A 22,921-nucleotide genomic window follows, 5' to 3' on the forward strand; every position below is an offset into this window, starting at 1 on the left:
CTTTTTTGAAAAAACGTTATTTACAAATATTACAATAGCAAGCTATATTCGAGAAGAATACAAAATACAAAACTAAGAATATACAGAAGAGAAAAATAAAGATTTAAATTTATATATAAAATACTCTTAGATGTACAAACAAAATGATTGATAAAGTCAAAATGGAAAGAAAAAAGGAAATTACATTTCTGTGGGCGCCATTAGACCACAAAATCTGCTGGAAAACACAAATTATACTATTTAGAATTATCCACAGCACAAGTAGGACTTCGTGAGCACTCTTTTAAAGTCAAATATATTGAAACGCTGTGATTTGGTTAAGTTCAAAACTGCACAATTTATGTTTAAGCAAGATACAAAGAGCTTCAAGAGAATCTTGAGAATCTATGACAGGCAGAAAGGTTATAAACTTAGAGAGCGATAAGATTAAAAACTAAAAAACATCCCACATCCCAGCCATTAGGTAGGAAAATAAGTGTATGTGTGTGTGTGAGGTGCAGGGCCGTGCAGAGACCACTAACGGGGCAGATGCTCCAAAAAAAAAAAAAAAGTGCACATCTAACCGCATTCTAAGACAGAATATTAACAAAGCCACACAGCTTTAAGAGTTTAATAAGCAATGATAAATTACAAAATTGTGAGATATACAATCAAAACTAAGGAAAATCTCTATACAGAGCATACAACAATGCATATGTAAGATATTTTATTAGTAATTTCTTGCAGGTCTATTTTGTTATAGGAAAGTATTGCAATATTTAAACCCGCAATTTAGCAAGATATGTAAATCAGAGCTGGACCACCAGACATATTTTGTCTTTACAGAATTACACTATTAAAAATATAAACAAGGGCACAATGCGACCTTTTAGTTACTGTAATCTATAAAGCAGAGGTGCCTGTTTGCTGCAGTGGAGATGAAGATGGTCCATTCAGGAAAGCAGAGCTGCATCAAACTTTATCGTGGAACTGCAGAAAAACGAAAAAAAAAACAAAAGCAAAAATTTAATTGTTAATGCATGTCACCATGAGAAAAGCCTACTAAGTTTTGCTTAAAAATTTTTTTTAAATCACACAATCACACATGAAGTGATTTTTTTTATTTTTCTTTTGCAAAACAAACTTATCTGTGCATGTCAGAAATCTTTTCTTGATATTCTAAGTTTTTATATGACTCAAAGTTTTACTTGTGATTCTCACATGACATTGTGGGCAAAAGATTTCTGATGTGTGCAAATGAAAGTTTGTTTGGCAAATAACTTTTTAAGTTCACGAGACAAAAATTTATTTAATTAAAAAAAAACAGTTTTTTAAACACAATGATTTGTTTTATTAAAAAGGAATCATTACAATTACAAAAGTTTTGATTACAATTTTATTTTACTTAGCTGAGGTTAGTTTTTTTTTTTCCTCCGCATACTCTGCGAACCCTAAACTTAAAGTCTGGGTTGAGATTTTTTCCCCTTCATTAATTACACACTCTATCTCTATCATGGTAATTCACGGTTAGTTATTTTTAATTCTAAATGAATATCCTTGTTGGACTTTTATTTAAGGGTTTTTCTCCTTCAAGATACATTTACCTAACGCCAGAATAAATGCAATGTACATTATGCACCGCGGTATAGCTAGCCGGCTCTGCTTCCAGCCGGCCCAGCACACGATATACAAGTGCGCGGTAGCTCAAGACATTATGGTACACCCATTTACGTGCTGCTTTCACAATAAAAGCGCACATCTGGTCCATGTTTGAGATATTCAAAATAGGTTTCCAGCCGCTGCATTTGCAAACAGAAAATAATATATGCTGAAAAATTAATGCAAAATAAAAACTAATATCTCTCTCTCTCTCATATATATATATCAGAAAGTTGCAACTAGATCTGATGTATAATTTCAAAATAAAAGCTTTCTTAAAAAGTCATTTTTTATCTTTTGTCCCTAAGTTGCCATGCCCATTGCTGAGAAACTCTCTGTTTCCACCACTTCAGAGTGACAGAGTGACACCTCTAGAACAGAACCTGAAAGTGGCAACTAGATCTGATGTGAAATTTCAAAATAAAACACTATTAAAATAGTACACTGTATCCTTTCTCTCTACGTTGCAGTGCCCATTGCTGAGAAACTCTGTTTCCAATGACTGCTACCACTTCAGAGTGACAGAGTGACACCTCTAGAACAGAACCTGAAAGTGGCAACTAGATCTGATGTGTAATTTCAAAATGAAAGCCGCTAAAAAAAAACCTTTTTTTTATCTTTTTCTCCTAAGTTGCTGTGCCCATTGCTGAGAAACTCTCTGTTTCCAATGACTGCTACCACTTCTGGGTGACGGAGGGACCCCTCTAGAATATAACCAGAAAATGGCAACAAGATCTGATGTGTAATTTCTAAATAAAACACTATTAAAATAGTACTTTGTATCTTTTCTCTCTATTTCCATTTTGTATACAGTATTTGCTCTATTTTTTTTTTAATTTTTACCTTAATGCTTACCTGGTCAGTTGAGGTGGAAATGTACATCCTCTTGATTACTGACAAATGTCAGAACCACATGGACAGAGCTGGTTACATCAAATCAATCTGAATATCTACATGCAAATACTTGATATAACGTGAACACCGAGAAATGGGGAAAAAGTTTGTGAAATGTAGAGAATTACAAATGAGATTCAGTTTTATTGTAGGTACAAACAGGATAGCAAAATGAACAGTGAATATATAATATACTTCCTAGCAGCTAATCAGACATCAGACTTGTTTGTCTTTACTGGTGATGAAAACTCGGGTAGCCAACAAAGTCTGCAGGTAGATTTTTGCATAGCTGGTGCTCCGGTTTCAAGATCATAGTTTAACCAAGTACTGTAAATAAAAAGTTAGTCCACGTTGTGATGATCCGGCAGACCGTGGACTGATGGACGCCGTCAGCTGGTCAGCAGGTCCAGGTGCTTAGATCCAATGGAAATGTAATCGGCACAACGATGATGGCTCAGAAAAACATCACGAGGTGTTACAATGCAAACCTGAAAAATTAAAAACAAAAAAGAAACTAATAAGCGTTCATATTTAGCTGCACAACGTAATCAAAACTAATAAATCCTCAGCTCTTTTTGAAAGTTTTGCTTAAAAATAAATTGACAATATCTCAGGAAATTAAATGTTTAAGTGAAATAGTTCTGGTATCACAAAGAAAATGCAAAAATGTTTCAGAGGTGTAACATCACTGAAGTTACTGAGTAAGAGTGAACTAAAATATTTACTTAGAAAATGCATGTTAAAATCTGAATACTCTTTAAAGTGTGCAGCTGAAATTAATTTAAACTACTAGCAGGCAAAGCACAGTGTCCGCCTAATATCTGCACCAACAATAATACAAAAAATTATGCATATAAGAGGCAGTTTATAAAAGTTGAGGCAAACCTAAATTTACCATTTTAAAAACAAAAAGCAGCAGATAGATGTAACTTCATAACCTCATTTTCTAAGCAAAATCTCAAAGGGAAAAAATGAGAAATTACGTCTCTGTAACGCAAGAACAGATTAAAGCAGCCAAGTGGAAAAATTCACTCTAACGTGGATTGTAATTATGAAACAGCAAAGGTAGATGTTATATTTTGGGGATTTGGGAAATACGTGATTTGTACCATTTGTTCTGTGGGTTTTTTATGTGGATCGGTGCCACTTAAACGGCTGTAAAGCGAAGGTTTTGGACCTTAATCTGACTGACTACCTGTGTGGTTTGGATCGGGCTGAAGCGTTGCTGCTCTCGATCGGAGGGGCTCGTCGCTCCGACTGCATGTTAAATCTATTTTATATAATTGTCATATTTAAAAAAAGCTAAGGAGTTGCTTTAAAATATTTTCATACTCCGTATAACACAAACGCATCAACACACGTATTGACTTACCTTGTGCTGAATCGCTGCCTCTGTTCTCAGCCTGTTCCTGTACAGGTGGATTTCCTCCGGCATTATTTTCCTCCAACAAATTATTCCACTGAACGAAGCTCGTACAGCTCCCTTTTAACCTCCGTCTTCCATTTCTGACGCTGGATCTTCAATATCCTCAAGCTTTGAAATAGCAGGCAGCTACAAACCGGGTGTTAGCTGTAGTAGCTAAGTTTTGGCTACAGTCCGCTGTCGCCTTGATACCAGCAGGAAAATGAAAAAACTAAGCACTGGATGGTACCGGCTAATTACTGGACACAACAGCACACCACAAAACTCGATTGTTGTACCAGTAGCTCGCAGATGTTTTAAGTTTTGCGTCTTGTTCATGGTAGAGATCTTGGAGTTTTGGCTAAAAACAATAGGAGCAAGCAGGACCCGGAACCAATCAATGTGGCATAAATTTAAGCGGAAACACGTCACCACCCCTCATATACATGTCGTTGGGGATTCGTTGCTGTCTTACACCCTCTAATTTGCTTTTGTAAGGCAATATTACTCAGTTGAATGGGATTAATTCAGTAATTTATTTGGTTCTCTGGGGAGACTCTAATGAGCAGTCATCTTAACGAGGCTCGCCAGAGACTGGGGACGAGGCCTAGCCCTCGGCTAGCTACTAGCTCTGCTAGCTGCTAGCCACACAGACAGCTATTGATTATCAGACCCACTGCCACTTGACTCTCACAACTTCTATATAAGCTGAAAAATAATAATATATAATATAATATAATATGATATGATATAATATAATATATATATATATATAACATATAATATATTAGATAATATAATATATAAACCCTCAGGCCCAGGCTCGCCAGAGGCTGTGGACGAGATCTAGCCCTCTGCTAGCTATTAGCTCTGCTAGCTGCTAGCTACACAGACAGCTATTGAGTTTCAGACCCACTGCCTCTTGACTCTCACAACCTCTATATAAGCTGACAAATAACATTTACATATACACACAGACATATGTCACTCTTGTATCTTTCATTTTTGCCTCAGCCTGGATACGATCCCTGGTCTCCCAGGTAAATATTTTTTAAATAAATGCTTTTTATTTTTAGATTTGTAATTCTGTATTACTCCATGACTAGTTATCCCTTCTTTCAAATTCAAAAAATACTTTATTGATCTTAAAAGGGAAATTAAATTTACAAAAATCTTGTGTCCTCTACCACAGGCCTTGGTGCATGAGTGGTCTTCATAGTATATTAGCAGTTCCAAAAGGTGTGCTTCTCTGAATCAAGAAGTCTGATGCATCTCCAGGTATCCCCTGGGTGGCTGGGGACGAGGGCTCAGCCTTCGGGCCCAGGCTCGCCAGAGGCTGGGGACTAGGGCTCAGCCCTCTGCTAGCTACTAGGGCTCAGCCTTCGGACTCACGGGCCCAGGCTCGCCAGAGGCTGGGGTCTAGGGCTCAGCCCTCGGGCCCAGGCTCGCCAGAGGCTGGGGTCTAGGGCTCAGCCCTCGGGCCCAGGCTCGCCAGAGGCTGGGGACGCCAGTTTTCCTCACCTGGCTGTCTCCTCCCGCTCAGTAGTTCTTCAGAGAAAAGCAGACTCAGAGGCCTGTCAGTGTCTGTTGTATTTCATTACCTCTCTGCTTAAACCGCGACTCCGAGCTGAAGCAGAAACGATACTTCAACGTTTTCCGTCATCTGACAAGTAGCAAGTCTACTCCACTTTATTCACCAAAAACGTTTTTTTTTTTATTCACCAAAAACTGTTCTATATTTTGGAACGTACGCTATGTTGAGCTCCAGTTAGCCGCCTCATCTCACTGCGCGAGAAGCATCTGTGTCCTGCGTCACGGGCAAAAGGTCAAAAGTAACAAGGTGACTGGAGGGCTTATTATGTTGTACAAAAAAATAAAATAAAATAAATAAATAAATAATTTTAGTATATGTTATGTGTCAGAAGAGGGCTTAGAAAATAATAATACAAAAAAATAAATAAAAACTAACCCAAAGGGCACTTGGGGGCAAGGAGCAAAAAGGGCAGGTGCTCAAGCACCCCGAGTCCCCCCCCCCTTCTGCACGTGTCTTGTGAGGTGGATCTATGAAATGGATTAAATGATTAATTGAAACAATGTAAAGACATGAATCAGTTTTTTAAAAACAAGATACAAAAAAGATATTTTTAAATTGTTATAAGATGGGGGCTGGATGACAATGGTACATTTTCTTAAAGACAAACTAACAGGTCTGTAAAAGTCAGAAATATTGCTGGTTGGTTGTTAAATACTTATTTTGTGCTATAAAATGTTAGTTAAAAATTGTACAAGGTAATTTTCTGGATTTTTTATTTCAGATTTGGTTTTTCAAATTCAAAATACTTTATTGATACAAAAGGAAAATTAAATAGCCCCAAAGGGAAATTAAATTAATTGTACATTTCACAGTTAAAATGTGCCTACGATGTAAATAGCAAATCTCTCCATTTTTTTGTAAGTTGGAAAACTCTACAAATCGGCAGTGTATCACCAGAAATTGTTATCCAGCATGACAGAAGAAATGGCAGAAGTCATGAAAATGAAGAAATTTTATTTATGATTTTTAATTATTCTGAATACTGTACACATGTAAAATAAACCAGAGATGCAAAGATGGTACAGAAGCTACATAATACATTTATATCACTGCCAACACTTTTGGACAGAACTGCATACCATACTAATAAAGAAACCATCCATCCATCCATCCATCCATCCATCCATCCATCCATCCATCCATCCATCCATCCATCCATCCATCCATCCATCCATCCATCCATCCATCCATCCATCCATCCATCCATCCATCCATCCATCCATCCATCCATCCATCCATCCATCCATCCATCCATCCATCCATCCATCCATCCATCCATCCATCCATCCATCCATCCATCCATCCATCCATCCATCCATCCATCCATCCTCTTTACACCCTTGTCCCCAAGTGGGGTCGGGAGTGTTGCTGGTGCTTATCTCCAGCTAACGTTTCGGGCGAGAGGCAGGGTCACCCTGGGCAGGTCGCCAGTCTGTCGCAGAATAAAGAAACTACTTTTCTGTTATTAAGGGGGGAAAACAAGCAATTCAATAACTTCATCATTTATGCATTTTAATGTTAGAAATTACAAGTCAATTTAAGCTAAAATCAGAAAATATGTATGTTTAACTATTTCATCCAATGAGCCTTCGATTGCAGAGAACAACAGGAAACAAACGTTTTAAAACTTATAGTTGATTCTTTTAAAAACAATTGTGCAATAAATAAAAATTTATTGCACAATGTCATCCAATAGTTTCAACCTCAAAATAATTAAATAACAAATAAAATAGTATTACAAATGTTTTAAAATGCCGTAAAATATTTTGAGCAAGTATTGTGTAAAATAGCAAAATGTTAAAAAAAAAAAAGTTTTAGGATATTATAAAACAACTGAAAAAAATATCCGTTACAATGCACTTCGGCCAAACTGCAAACGGTTTTATGTACAAAAATATACAGAACACACACAGCAACAATGGTCACAATAAATAAAGAAATAAAGCAAAATATTAAATATACAAAAGCAGAGACATGCAGGTGCTCCTGTGACTATACAAGGTTGGAGAAAAAGTACGTTGATCCCTTTAGGTAGTTTTCATCTGGAACATCAAGGTCCATTTTTGCTGTTGGGAACCCAAGCCTACTGGTTGTGTTGTATTTACTCTTCAGAAGAGCTTTTTTGGGAAAAACAGTGACAAAGTATCCTCCTGAACCGTCAAGGTTATTTTGAGGTAAACCATGCATACTGTGATCTCTGCTACCATCTGGCAATCTTCTGCTGTTTCTGGGGTCAGCATAAACCCCAGAAGACGGGATCCATTGTGGATGGTTAGATTGTGCACGGAGGTCTGGTTGTGAACCCCTAGCTCTAAGCACATGGTCTCTCCCTGTGAAATCATCAATGTTGAGATCTGAACGGTTAAAATCAATGTATTGGTGTAAAGCATCATCCACTGCAGGGTAGCTGGACCTCACATTGGTTTTAGTATATTTTTTATTAAGTCGAATGTCTTGATCTATGTCTAAGTCCGATCTTTCCAAACTCATACCTGCCATATCTGATCTGCGATTCTTATACGAGGCTCCCTTGAAATTTATGGAAGCATTGTCAATGTTAAGATCTGGAGATCTTAGATGAGGACTACGTATGTCTATCAAAGAAGAATTCATACCCATGCGTGCACCAATGAAATCTCCTTTCATTCTTGGGTCAGAGAAATTCATGTCTGGTTGGCCAATGTTGCCATTTACTCTCATATTACGTTGTTTTGCACTCAACTTTCGACCATTTATTCCATATTCAGCTAGATCTAAAGCTGGCAAACTAAAATCGGAATCTCTCAGCTTTGGTCCTGATATTTTTGGACTATTACCAGATAGATTGGGCATGTTAAGGTCACTTGTTAAGTTAGCATTGAGGCCTTTTGGCATCTTCATTTGGGACTTTTTTACATTTGCACCAGGTAAACCAATATTGCCACCTGGAGTGTTAATATCCAACTTGGGAGCCTGGAGGTAGATGTTTGGGTCACCAAGCTTAAAGGAGTTGACTCCACCTTTCATGTTTGGCGCTCTGAAATTCAGTTCTGGAGAATTGAGGTCCGGATTTAATTTCAGATTTTGTCCCTTTGGTAATTTAGTATTAAAATTTGGTGATCTGAAATCAACTTTGGGGTCCTCTAGCTTTGGACTAGAAAATCCCACATCAGGAATTTTCCCGTGTTTCAGTTTAAATGGTGAAGTACCAAATTCAACATCTGGAACATCAAAATCAGGTATGGAGGTTCTGAAGTCTTTGTTTGGTAAACTCAGGTTGGGAGAATCAAGTCCACCTTTTATTTTTGGAATATCAAGATCAGAGCCACTTAACTTTGAACCTGAAAATCCAACTCTGGGCATTTTCAAATTATACTTTTTACGATTCCCTGATGGGCTCCCAAATCTTACATCAGGCATTTCAAAGCCATTCATCCCACCCTTGACCTTCGGAGCTTTGACACTAAAATCTGGTGACTTGAGATCTGCATTTAAGTCCAAAGTTGGACCTGAACCTGAAAAGTTCATTTTTGGCATCTTGAGTTTTCCTGAAGGACCCTTAGCATCCCAGTCAGGACCTTCAATTTCAGGCATATTTAGCTTTCCTGTGGGCATGTCTAAGTTGGCCGTTGGGCCACTGAGATCTAGTTTGGGGGTTTTAAAGTTAGCCTTAGGCATATTGATGTCGGGCATATTTATTCCACCTCCGAGATTAGGTCCGGAGACGTCTAGATCAGGGGATCCCAAATCCAAGTTGGGCCGATCTACCTTTGGACCTGAAAGACTCAAGTCAGGCATCTTTAGGTTGGGCTTCTTGAATTTCCCAGACAGGTCAGGCATGTTCAAATCTAGATCAGCTTTAGGTGCTTTAAGGTTTAGATCAGGTGCATTTACATCTATATCTGGACCATTTAGGTTGCCATCAATTTCAGGTCCTTTGATGCCTGGGAAGTTAAATTTGGGCATTTTCATTTTAGGCATTTTAAGCTTTCCTTTGGGTGATCCAATGTTGACATCTGGTGTATTGATATCTAACTTGGGAGCTTTAAGGTCCATGTCTGGCAAGTCCAGATCAGGAGCATTTATCCCACCTTTGATCTTTGGTGTTTTGAGACTCCAATCTGGTGACTTGAGATCTTCATCTAGATTTAAATTTGGTCCTTTTGGTAATGTACCTGAAAGGTCCATTTTTGGCATCTTGAGTTTTCCTGATGGACCTTTAACATCCCAGTCAGGACCTTCAATATCAGGCATTTTTAGCTTTCCTGATGGCATATCTAAGTTAGGCCCATCTATCTTTGGACCTGAAAGACCCAAATCAGGCATAGTCAGGTTGGGCTTCTTGAATTTCCCAGACAGGTCAGGCATGTTCAAATCTAGATCAGCTTTAGGTGCTTTAAGGTTTAGATCAGGTGTATTTACATCTATATCTGGACCATTTAGGTTGCCATCAATTTCAGGTCCTTTCATGCCTGGGAAGTTAAATTTGGGCATTTTCATTTTAGGCATTTTAAGCTTTCCTTTGGGTGATCCAATGTTGACATCTGGTGTATTGATATCCAACTTGGGAGCTTTAAGGTCCATGTCTGGCAAGTCCAGATCAGGAGCATTTATCCCACCTTTGATCTTTGGTGTTTTGAGACTCCAATCTGGTGACTTGAGATCTGCATTTAAGTCTAAATTTGGTCCTTTTGGTAATGTACCTGAAAGGTCCATTTTTGGCATCTCGAGTTTTCCTGATGGACCTTTAACATCCCAGTCAGGACCTTCAATATCAGGCATTTTTAGCTTTCCTGATGGCATATCTAAGTTAGGCCCATCTATCTTTGGACCTGAAAGACCCAAATCAGGCATCGTCAGGTTGGGCTTCTTGAATTTCCCAGACAGGTCAGGCATGTTCAAATCTAAATCAGCTTTAGGTGCTTTAAGGTTTAGATCAGGTGTATTTACATCTATATCTGGACCATTTAGGTTGCCATCAATTTCAGGTCCTTTCATGCCTGGGAAGTTAAATTTGGGCATTTTCATTTTAGGCATTTTAAGCTTTCCTTTGGGTGATCCAATGTTGACATCTGGTGTATTGATATCCAACTTGGGAGCTTTAAGGTCCATGTCTGGCAAGTCCAGATCAGGAGCATTTATCCCACCTTTGATCTTTGGTGTTTTGAGACTCCAATCTGGTGACTTGAGATCTGCATCTAGATTTAAATTTGGTCCTTTTGGTAATGTACCTGAAAGGTCCATTTTTGGCATCTTGAGTTTTCCTGATGGACCTTTAACATCCCAGTCAGGACCTTCAATATCAGGCATTTTTAGCTTTCCTGATGGCATATCTAAGTTAGGCCCATCTATCTTTGGACCTGAAAGACCCAAATCAGGCATCGTCATTTTGGGCTTCTTGAATTTCCCAGACAGGTCTGGCATGTTCAAATCTAGATCAGCTTTAGGTGCTTTAAGGTTTAGATCAGGTGCATTTACATCTATATCTGGACCATTTGGGTTGCCATCAAGTTTAGGTCCTTTAATGCCTGAGAAGTTAAATTTGGGCATTTTAAATTTAGGCATTTTAAGCTTTCCTTTGGGTGTTCCAATGTTTACATCTGGTGTATTGATATCCAACTTGGGAGCTTTAAGGTCCATGTCTGGCAAGTCCAGATCAGGAGCATTTATCCCACCTTTGATCTTTGGTGTTTTGAGACTCCAATCTGGTGACTTGAGATCTGCATTTAAGTCTAAATTTGGTCCTTTTGGTAATGTACCTGAAAGGTCCATTTTCGGCATCTTGAGTTTTCCTGATGAACCTTTAACATCCCAGTCAGGACCTTCAATATCAGGCATTTTTAGCTTTCCTGATGGCATATCTAAGTTAGGCCCATCTATCTTTGGACCTGAAAGACCCAAATCAGGCATCGTCAGGTTGGGCTTCTTGAATTTCCCAGACAGGTCAGGCATGTTCAAATCTAGATCAGCTTTAGGTGCTTTAAGGTTTAGATCAGGTGTATTTACATCTATATCTGGACCATTTAGGTTGCCATCAATTTCAGGTCCTTTCATGCCTGGGAAGTTAAATTTGGGCATTTTCATTTTAGGCATTTTAAGCTTTCCTTTGGGTGATCCAATGTTGACATCTGGTGTATTGATATCCAACTTGGGAGCTTTAAGGTCCATGTCTGGCAAGTCCAGATCAGGAGCATTTATCCCACCTTTGATCTTTGGTGTTTTGAGACTCCAATCTGGTGACTTGAGATCTGCATTTAAGTCTAAATTTGGTCCTTTTGGTAATGTACCTGAAAGGTCCATTTTCGGCATCTTGAGTTTTCCTGATGAACCTTTAACATCCCAGTCAGGACCTTCAATATCAGGCATTTTTAGCTTTCCTGATGGCATATCTAAGTTAGGCCCATCTATCTTTGGACCTGAAAGACCCAAATCAGGCATCGTCAGGTTGGGCTTCTTGAATTTCCCAGACAGGTCAGGCATGTTCAAATCTAGATCAGCTTTAGGTGCTTTAAGGTTTAGATCAGGTGTATTTACATCTATATCTGGACCATTTAGGTTGCCATCAATTTCAGGTCCTTTCATGCCTGGGAAGTTAAATTTGGGCATTTTCATTTTAGGCATTTTAAGCTTTCCTTTGGGTGTTCCAATGTTGACATCTGGTGTATTGATATCCAACTTGGGAGCTTTAAGGTCCATGTCTGGCATGTCCAGATCAGGAGCATTTATCCCACCTTTGATCTTTGGTGTTTTGAGACTCCAATCTGGTGACTTGAGATCTGCATCTAGATTTAAATTTGGTCCTTTTGGTAATGTACCTGAAAGGTCCATTTTTGGCATCTTGAGTTTTCCTGATGGACCTTTAACATCCCAATCAGGACCTTCAATATCAGGCATTTTTAGCTTTCCTGATGGCATATCTAAGTTAGGCCCATCTATCTTTGGACCTGAAAGACCCAAATCAGGCATCGTCAGGTTGGGCTTTTTGAATTTCCCAGACAGGTCAGGCATGTTCAAATCTAGATCAGCTTTAGGTGCTTTAAGGTTTAGATCAGGTGTATTTACATCTATATCTGGACCACTTAGGTTGCCATCAATTTCAGGTCCTTTGATGCCTGGGAAGTTAAATTTGGGCATTTTCATTTTAGGCATTTTAAGCTTTCCTTTGGGTGATCCAATGTTGACATCTGGTGTATTGATATCCAACTTGGGAGCTTTAAGGTCCATGTCTGGCATGTCCAGATCGGGAGCATTTATCCCACCTTTGATCTTTGGTGTTTTCATACTCCAATCTGGTGACTTGAGATCTGCATTTAAGTCTAAATTTGGTCCTTTTGGTAATGTACCGGAAAGGTCCATTTTCGGCATCTTAAGTTTTCCTGATGGACCTTTAACATCCCAGTCAGGACCTTCAATATCAGGCATTTTTAGCTTTCCTGATGGCATATCTAAGTTAGGCCCATCTATCTTTGGACCTGAAAGACCCAAATCAGGCATCGTCAGGTTGGGCTTCTTGAATTTCCCAGACAGGTCAGGCATGTTCAAATCTAGATCAGCTTTAGGTGCTTTAAGGTTTAGATCAGGTGCATTTACATCTATATCTGGACCATTTGGGTTGCCATCAAGTTTAGGTCCTTTAATGCCTGAGAAGTTAAATTTGGGCATTTTAAATTTAGGCATTTTAAGCTTTCCTTTGGGTGTTCCAATGTTTACATCTGGTGTATTGATATCCAACTTGGGAGCTTTAAGGTCCATGTCTGGCATGTCCAGATCAGGGGCATTTATCCCACCTTTGATCTTTGGTGTTTTGAGACTCCAATCTAGTGACTTGAGATCTGCATTTAAGTCTAAATTTGGTCCTTTTGGTAATGTACCTGAAAGGTCCATTTTTGGCATCTTGAGTTTTCCTGATGGACCTTTAACATCCCAATCAGGACCTTCAATATCAGGCATTTTTAGCTTTCCTGATGGCATGTCTAAGTTAGGCCCATCTATCTTGGGACCTGAAAGACCCAAATCAGGCATTGTTTGGTTGGGCTTCTTGAATTTTCCAGACAGGTCAGGCATGTTCAAATCTAGATCAGCTTTAGGTGCTTTAAGGTTTAGATCAGGTGCATTTACATCTATATCTGGACCATTTAGGTTGCCATCAAGTTCAGGTCCTTCAATACCTGGGAAGTTAAATTTGGGCATTTTCATTTTAGGCATTTTAAGCTTTCCTTTAGGTGATCCAATGTTGACATCTGGTGTATTGATATCCAACTTGGGAGCTTTAAGGTCCATGTCTGGCAAGTCCATATCAGGAGCACTTATCCCACCTTTGATCTTTGGTGTTTTGAGACTCCAATCTGGTGACTTGAGATCTTCATCTAGATTTAAATTTGGTCCTTTTGGTAATGTACCTGAAAGGTCCCTTTTTGGCATCTTAAGTTTTCCAGAAGGACCCTTAACATCCCAGTCAGGACCTTCAATTTCAGGCATTTTTATGGTGCCGGAGGGCATGTCTAAGTCAGTCTTTGGGCCACTGACATCTAGTTTGGGGGTTTTAAAGTCACTTCTGAGATTAGGTGTAGAGACATCCAGATCAGGTGATCCAAGGTCCAAGTTTGGACCACCTATCTTTGGTCCTGAAAGGCTCAAGTCAGGCATGTTTACGTTGGGCTTTTTAAATTTCCCAGATGGACCTGAAATATCCGCATCTAAGTCTGGGACTTGAATATGTGGCAAATCAAATTTGGGCATCGCAAATTTAGGACCCTTGTACTTTCCAGTTGGACTTTTGACACTAGCTGAAGGAGTATTAGTGGCCAAATTTACTCCCTTCAAGTCGACTTTGGATAAATTAGCATCAGATGCAGACATGACACTTTTTATCTTAGGGGTTTTAACATTAAAATCAATTGTTTTATCAGCACCCAGACTTTCAGCAGGGTAATCCATATTAGGCAATTGGACTGACCCAGATGGCGTATCCACATTGACTTTTCCTAGGTCCATTTGAGGTAGTGTCCCAGACAGCCTAAATTTTGGTGATTCAACGAAACCAGATGGATCATCTAAATTTAGATCTGGGATTTTCAGTCTTTTGGCATGCTTTAGACTGAGTTTACTTTTAGGAACTGTTGACATTCCATCTGGTCCCATAACCTCTATAACATGATCTGGAAGGAACACATCTGAACCCTTTGAGGCCAATCCTGTATCCAGAACTTTTTCAAGATTTGGCATTTTCAGATCACTAGCTGCAGTTATGCCATTTAAATCATCTGGTAATGTCTGAGAGAGATGGTAGTCTCCAAGATGAGACTGTGGATTTCTACCATCAAGTCTTGGTCTTTGCACTAGGGTGTTACCAGCGGTAGGTCCATTCAAACTGCCACCAAGTGGTGGAAGGTTTAGATTGGTGCCATCTGTCAGATCTCTGACCTCAAACTCAGAATCTGCATCAACATCTGCACTCAGCGATGTGGATTTTAGAAGTCCAAAGTCAACTCCAAGGCGAGGCAGCCCCATGTCACGCTTTAGGTTGACCTTAGATGAGGCGGCTTTGCCAGCAGCAGATGAGTCATCTTTCACAAACCTCTTTATTTTGGCATTGTAGAGTTTAGTATAGGAATCCATCAGCATCTAGAAATTGAAGGCAAAACTAGTTGGTTAGAATGTAATGTCAAAGGCATCAATTTTACGCCATCAAGTTCAACGTACTGCTTCTGGATTTCTGGCACACTGGTCCAAATTGTCCACACTCTTGCTCAGGCAGCTTCTGGTAAGAACTTTGACCTTGTCATCAAATGGCTCCATCAGTTTCAGCACGTTTATCACCTCCTGTTTTGACAGCTGATTAAAATCTATCGTTGCTCCCAAAATTTCATCCCCTAAGAAAGAAAATGGATATTTGCGTAAATATTGACTGATTTGTTCAATGTGTAGGGGTGGACACATAGGCTAGGGCCATTGTTCTCCACCCGTGATGCGGTGAAGTGGATAAATAGTTTAAACTCTTCTGATGTCCTTCGAGCTTTTTCACCAAAGCTCTGCTCTGGCCAGTTAGGCAAAATCAGCAAACAAGTTAGCAATAGTCAACAATAACAATGAATCCACTAGTACATTTAGGTGTGGAATAACAAATTGAGGGCGATATACTACGTTGTAACACATGATGTGTCACTGAAACATGATGGGTATCAACATGGTTATATTTAGTGCATTAGTATTAGCTTTCAAGCTACTTCAACTAAACCACTAGCACAGATAAACCAGGAGATTTAACCACCTCATGACACAAGTCACATTTACTTCTTGGCAAAGCACAAGTAAGAGTTAAAAATACACTGTTACATAAACCAGTTTATGCTACTACTTATGGAATTAATCATTTCAAATGTGTGAATTCTTTTCTTTTGAGCTTTTATTTTGAAGGTCCGGTATTGTGTGCTCTTGTCAACCTGTGCCTAAGTGACTTCCTGTTCCTCACATCGGCATTGTGAGGGTAAGTTATATTTCGAAACGGTGTTGGTGCTTTGCTCATATTTCCTCTTTTGTTTTAAACATGATGGGATATTGTTCAGGATATATTCTCAACTGTTACTGTGACACTTCGCTGCTATTTTGACCGTAAATATAACTTTTAATCTACCCTTTTGTGCAGGGGCGGCTCTACTGGGGTGGCATGGGGTGGCAGTTGCCACCCCAAACGAGAGCCTTGCTTCCCCTGTTGCCACCCCAGCTAGTGACAATGAATTCAATAAATAGTTATGGCAAATCGGACATTAAGCGCATGAATCTTTTTTTTCCGACAACAATGAATGCAACACAATGCAACCTTACACACACTGCTAAGAAACGGGAAGTGCGACAGAAGGACAGAGCGCGAGGCAGCAGCATTGATGGATATAAATTACTGGACTGGACATTACGTGATTTATTGTAAGTCACACATGCACCATTGCTGTCCATTGAGTCAGGAATATCGGTGGTCAGGAAACTACTACAATCACGCAAAAATCAGAACAACGGACGCAATGTTTAGCAGTTAATTCAACCATAGATAATAGTAATATAAGGTCTTCAGATTTCACAGGTAAGGAAAAAGATTTAACTTAAAGAAAACACTGAACAAGAGAGCAGTGGGTCAGTTATACTAGCCTAACTGTTGCTGGCCTGCTATTGACTTTGATAACTTTAGCATGTGCTGCGCAGTGCGGTGTGTTTTGGTTTCGTTAGCACTAAGCAACCCGCCCACCAAGTCATCAGTAGAGCAGCTGTTTAAATCAGCTAATCAACCGCCGCTGTGCTCAGGCGAAAACTTATTAATAATCACAAAATAGACATTAAGCCTGACAATATAATGTAACAAACTGGATGTCATGTTTTAGTGTTTTTGCTACTTATTTGTGTGGGAAATGGTTTTTACCAGAGCAAGAGTGGTAGCCTGAGAACAAATGAAAGATTGATCTCTGTAATTGTTTGGTGAAAGAGGAAAATAAATCACCAAGAACAATCAATAAGTTTGGACATTGAACAGTCTTTTGCCTGTCTCGAGAAACAAGACCCCAGTGCCTTAGTAGTGGCTTGGTGGAACTTTTATTGGATGTTTGGCTTGGCAAACAATCAGAAGTGGTTCTGTCTAGTTTGGTTCTTCACCTGTTTATCAGCTTTATTGTACCCTTATTGTGGCTCACTGCAGCCACTGCAATTCCTAAAAACAAGCGACAAAAACTGAGCTAATCCCCTGTGTTTGCAAAACGTGGTGATATTTATAACAGTCGTCAAACTACGGCTCCTACAGGATACCTAAAATAAAACGATTGACCAATATAAATAGAAATTTGTCCTTTCTTGCATCTTGACAGAACTAACAGAAACTAAACTGTTTATAGATTTGTATCATGGAGAATTTATCAAACATCAGTTTTCTAATCTTTATTTTAAGTCGTATTTAATAGATATATCTAATAACAAATGATGGCGCTACTAATATTTTCGTGACAGATTTCTCCTTGTCCTTTATTGGGATAAAATGGTTTTCTGGACACAATGAATCACATAGCGATTTTTATTTTTTATTTTTTATTTTTTTTATTTTATTTTTTTTAAATCTCTCTCTTTCTCACTGATTATTTCTGTTTTTATTTTACTTATGTAAAGCACTTTGAAATGCCTTGCTGCTGAAATGTGCTATACAAATAAAATTTGATTTGATTTGATTTGATAGCGACCAATAGGCGCAGTCCAGTCCAGTAATACATATCAATTAGGAGGTGTATGAAAGACGTAAAAATAATTAACTATACTACATTAAGAAATTGTATTTAAGCCTCGGTGCTACATGAAGCAAATTTTGAAACAATACAAGTTAAAAACAATATTTAGTCTGTGTGTATATATATACACACACACACATACTGCCACCCCTGAAAAAGTCCCTGCTACCCTCTTGCCACCCCATAAATATTTTCCTAGATCCGCCCCTGCTTTTGTGTCCAATGGTTGCTATTTCAAGCCCTCTTGTGGCAAGTTATTGTAATTGCGTCTTATTAGTTTGCTGTTAGTTTTGTTTCACAGATGCCTTTTAGCACATGTAGAAACCAGAACTGCATATAAAACCAGAAGACAGCTAATTTATGTTTTTATTATCTTTAGCATGTGGAAATGGATGTTACAGTTGTTTTTTAAATATACTTATCTTTCCACTAAGTGGCACTGTTGCATTCAAAGTGCCCTGGTTTAATAGTATTTTCTTTTTTGGAGGGGAATACAAATATTTTGTTGGGGAAAAGTACATAAAATACGTTCTTATTGTTTCTAAGCTCCTGAAACGAGTTATTCAGGTGATTTTTACATTTATGGTGCGGTGAGTTGTTGTAGGTAACCAGGAAAATCCACAGTGGATTTTAGCTGATAATCAATCAAGTGGAATGGATTCTTTAGAAAGTGCTGGGTCCAAATTAATATTTTTTAAATGCGAGGGAAAAATGTCACAGTCACACACATAATTAAAGCCACACCCATCGGATAACTCCAGAAATTACAGTCAGCATGTTTTTAACTATCAATCTCACGACAACAATCTGACTTTTGAAATGAGGACAAGAAGTAGTGAGGGCTCATACCTTCCTTCAGGTTGTGGGAGGAATCGGTAGAGCTGGAAATGACCAGCGCCCCGTTCTCCGATTCCTCCAGGGTCAAGGCCTCAGAGAGGCTCCGCCCCCTTCGATGTGTTGCCTGCACACAAATTATTATTTGTTTAGTGTTCATGATTATCCACAAGTGAAAAGGTAAACAAAAACTCAAGCACTGTTGCATAATTGTATTTTCTTACCATATTTTTGATGGTCGTTTGTAGATCTAAACCTAGAAAAAGAATAAAAGTAGTCAATGGAAATCATCAAACTCACCACAAATGACAAAAGGTTAGTGTCTTCAAAACGTAATGCATGTTGCCTCTATAAAAGCTTAAATCCTGGCAGCAGGTGTTTCTCTTTTACTCACTGAGTTCAGGGGGAAAAAAAGCTTTACTGAGGTTTTCACTTTAAAGAAGTAGAAAAATACATGTGTCTGCCTAAAACATATTAGAAAAGCTGAAAGACTTAGGGAAGAACATGCATTTTTTTCTTTTTTGCTATGTGTATTCAGATAAGCAACACCCAGGAAACTTTGTAAGTATGTAAGTTATGCCTTTTAGCCGCTGGGTAAAGGAAACCAGAAACCGGTTCCTGTGGAGAACAACTGCTGTTTAGGCGTTTCTTTATCGTAAGCAAACAGTCAGAGAAACCATAGAGACTGCTTTCTAATACAGCAGACGTCCTGGCGCATTATGTCATTTCATAATCACACAAAATGAGCTGGACGAGTTTCTTATAAAAACAACATTTAGATGAACTTCTTACTTATTGTTTAACAAATAAAGACAAGCGGAAACATCTTTCCTTTACGTCTTGCAAGAAAGCATTAAAAACGGATGCAAACAAAATGGCTAAATAAGTCCAAACTGAATTTGAATTTAATTGACATAAGTTCCATTTTTTTAATGCTCGTGTTGATTTCTTAGCAGAGCCTAAACGTATGACAAACATTCATGTGATTTCGTTTAGAAACTTTAAGGATTGGTCGTCAATGCTCCCTTTGTCAGAACCAGTTTCGAGTTTTGTGTCACTATATATTCATTTTATTTACTGATGTCCTTTCTATCAGGGTTTACCTTATGTGGTTTACAGGCTTAGTTTGTTAGTCTTCTTATTGTTTAAGTTCCCTGATTGCTCAGATTTTTTGCATGTCCTTGTTTTAAGCTATTATTGCTCAGTAGCTCACTTCTAAATGTTTGTCAGTTAATCTGACTCACTTGTTTTTAGGTCCAGTAATCACCCTCCTAGGCTATAAACCTCAGTTATCTGTTAGTTCTTTGTCGAATCCTCCCTTTTCCCTCTGCGTCACTTGCTCTTTGGTTTCTGCTGTTTTCATCTATGCGTCTCTGGTACTTTTGTGTTGTTGTTGTTGCTAGTTTCCTAGCAGTGTAAGACTTTGGTTTATCTATTTGTATAAAGACATTTTCACTTTTTCCGCCTGCTGCTTCCTGCATTTGGGTCTACATAACTATGACATCTTTACGACATTCCAAAGTTCCTACACTCCTTATTTAATATCTTATTATGTTTTAAGACATAGTAATTTTGGACATATTTATGTGCAGTTACCATTCAGCATAAACTAAATAAGACTGAACAATAGAGTCATAAAATCTCTTACTACTAAATATTAGTCTAATTTTTAATGGAACTTGACATTAGCTGCGGGCTGCACAGTGGCGCAGTTGGTAGAGCTGTTGCCTTGCAGCAAGAAGGTTGTTGGTTCGATTCCCGGCCCCGGTCTTTCTGCATGGAGTTTGCATGTTCTCCCTGTGCATGGTGGGTTTTCTCCAGGTACTCCGGTTTCCTCCCACAGTCCAAAAACATGACTGTCAGGTTAATTGGTCTGTCTAAATTGCCCCTAGGTATGGGTGTGTGTGTGCATGGTTGTGTGTCCTGTGTGTCTCTGTGTTGCCCTGTGACAGACTGGCGACCTGTCCAGGGTGACCCCGCCTCTCGCCCGGCACGCCAGCTGGAGATAGGCACCAGCAACCCTCCCGACCCCACTGAGGGACAAGGGTGAAAGAAAATGGATGGATGGACATTAGCTGCCATTTACTCAAAATGACTTTTATTGCTACATAAGTTACATTGCTCTTGACAGTTGGTGGTTACCATAGCAACCAGTAAGGACAGTTTGTCCTCTTTTTTTATGAATTAGAATCAGCTTAGTGTTTTCCTTCACAACTATTATATTTTAACATAGAATTTACACAAATGTAATTATGTACAGGGTTTTATTTGTAGTTTTGCCTTGTTTTTAACAGTTATAATTTAGGTTGTGCATTTTAACTCTTTAATTTTACAACTGTCAGCTGCTGGCACTGGCTTGAGACTTTTGTACATTATGTAACTCCCTGGGTAAAAGGTATATTTATTTAAAAATGTTCAAATAAAAAAGTTGGCAGGCCATCAACCCTTAAATTAAAACTAAAATAACGTCCTCGGGTCTCTGAGAATCAGTGATTCATAATGAAATTTCAAAATCACATCTGCAGATCTGTTCATTGACCGCTGATAATGCATTAACATTCAACAAAGCAATTGTTATGCAAATTGTGTGGTTATCTAACTGATTAACAATCTCCATATCAGTTTCAGAATAAGTTTGATGGCGTTTAAAAACACCATCAATACTGGTTTCCACAAACTGATTATTTAGATTTAAATAATCAGTTTATTAAATCTGATTATTTAGATGTAAATAATCAGTTTACAGCTTTAAATATCACATATTAAATGCTAAATTCACCCAAAGACGCAAAAGTGATACAAGGACAGACACAGATTATCCGGTTTTTAGTGAGTTTAACCAGAATTACCACTTCTAATTTCTAAAGAAAGAAAGTAAAGAGTGGAGAGAAGAGTCTGTAGGTGTGTGTAAATTAATTATATCTTCTTCAAAACCAAAAGTTAGCAACGGAAAAAAGAAACATGAATTACATACTTTCTACTTTTACTTGAACAATATTATTATTAAGTATCACTACTTTTACTAGAGTAAACTCTCTGAATATTGAACCCACTACTAGTAGAGTCAATAAATAAAGAGCAAACACATTTTAACCAAAAATGCACCAGATGCAGATGCAAATCTACAGTTTATATTGAAGTGAAACCTCTTGTTTTCACACCGCTTTGTTTTTTTCTTATTTTCTATTTGTTGAGACATTAACAGGTCATGAAGATACAGCAAACTATTCACATTGTCACCGGAAGCTCCTTATTGCACATTGACTAGTGTTTTATGTAGAAAAAAGCAGATATGAAAACATTTATCTTATTTTGTAATTATCGTATTTTTTTAAAAGTAAAATCTACTATTTAAAATACCAGAATCTGCACATAAAGTTACATTGTTGTCAACCTAATGGCAATAATTTTAAATATTAGGCCAGATTTTATGATCAATTATGCAATACTCGATTAGTCTTTTTTACAAAATACTAGAAGAATTTTTTACACTGCAAAAACCCAAAATCTGGCCAAGTTTTTTTGGTCTAGTTCCTAGTGCAAATATGTTAGTTTCGTGTTATTTCAAGTGTGCTAATTTACAAGTAACATAAGAGGAGGAGTAGTAGTAAATTATTCCTTAATTTTTACATTTTCCCTTTGATAAGTGAAATAATCTGCCTGTGGAATTAAGACGTTTTCATCAAAATTAAGGAATTATTTACTCAAAATAAGCTGCTATTTCTTGCAGAAAAGTTACATACAAGTTAGTTTTGTCTTATTTCAAGCGTACTAAGATATTTGCACTAGAAACTGGAACAGAAATACTTGGTAAGACTTGGTGTTTTTGCAGTATGGACACTTTTACTAGAATAGAAAGTAGTGATAGTCTTATGGAGATGGATTTTCAGCAACTCTAAGCTCTTCTACACATTACGTAATCTTATGAAGATATTTATCTGTGGCGAACTGCTGAAACCTGCTGGATGCAGTACAGCATGCCTGAAACCGAGCCCAAATCTCATGCTGGTTTGACAGAAACTGTCTGCATGCCAGAAACTCAACACCTGGAAAGCAGCTTTCTCACCTACAAATTCATCAAAACATCAACAAAGCCCAGGCAGCACATTCCCAGAAAAAAATAAAAATAAAATATATAAACTTAGCAAAATTAAAAGCAAAGCTGACCTGGGGATCCATCCGGCTGTTCCAGGTTGAAGTTGCGTCTGTGCTGACGGCTCACCTGGCTGTCACTGAGAGGAGCACCTGTCAGGCAGGTGGATACTCCTCCCGAAGCAGACAAACAGGTTGGGCCTTGAACGTCTTGCCACCATGTGGAGA

The 22,921-nt window shown here is 38.3% G+C and overlaps 1 protein-coding gene across 1 annotated transcript; it reads right to left on the reverse strand.

Annotated features, from left to right (window-relative positions):
* Window positions 1–7,027: 7,027 nt before the first annotated feature.
* Window positions 7,028–22,886, reverse strand: LOC103470953 (uncharacterized). Its single transcript, XM_017302836.2, has 5 exons — window positions 22,769–22,886; window positions 18,826–18,857; window positions 18,617–18,728; window positions 15,210–15,379; window positions 7,028–15,131 (listed from the first exon to the last, which is right to left on the reverse strand). Exons 2-5 carry the CDS (start codon window positions 18,826–18,828, stop codon window positions 7,521–7,523), a joined length of 7,896 nt encoding a protein of 2,631 aa, XP_017158325.2. The 5' UTR covers window positions 18,829–18,857; window positions 22,769–22,886; the 3' UTR covers window positions 7,028–7,520.
* Between the last annotated feature and the right edge of the window lie 35 nt (window positions 22,887–22,921).

Source organism: Poecilia reticulata, chromosome 1, assembly GCF_904066995.2.
Source record: "Poecilia reticulata chromosome 1, P_reticulata-male-v2, whole genome shotgun sequence".
Lineage (NCBI taxonomy): Eukaryota > Metazoa > Chordata > Actinopteri > Cyprinodontiformes > Poeciliidae > Poecilia > Poecilia reticulata.

What these genes read in the sequence shown, in the direction of transcription:
- LOC103470953 (XM_017302836.2), bottom strand. An exon ending in CTCCCACAACCTGAAGGAAG is followed by an intron (nt 15,380 to 18,616) that starts GTATGAGCCCTC and finishes TTTCTTTCTTAG; the next exon opens with GGGATGAAATTTTGGGAGCA. An exon ending in GTGCCAGAAATCCAGAAGCA is followed by an intron (nt 15,132 to 15,209) that starts GTACGTTGAACT and finishes TTCAATTTCTAG; the next exon opens with ATGCTGATGGATTCCTATAC.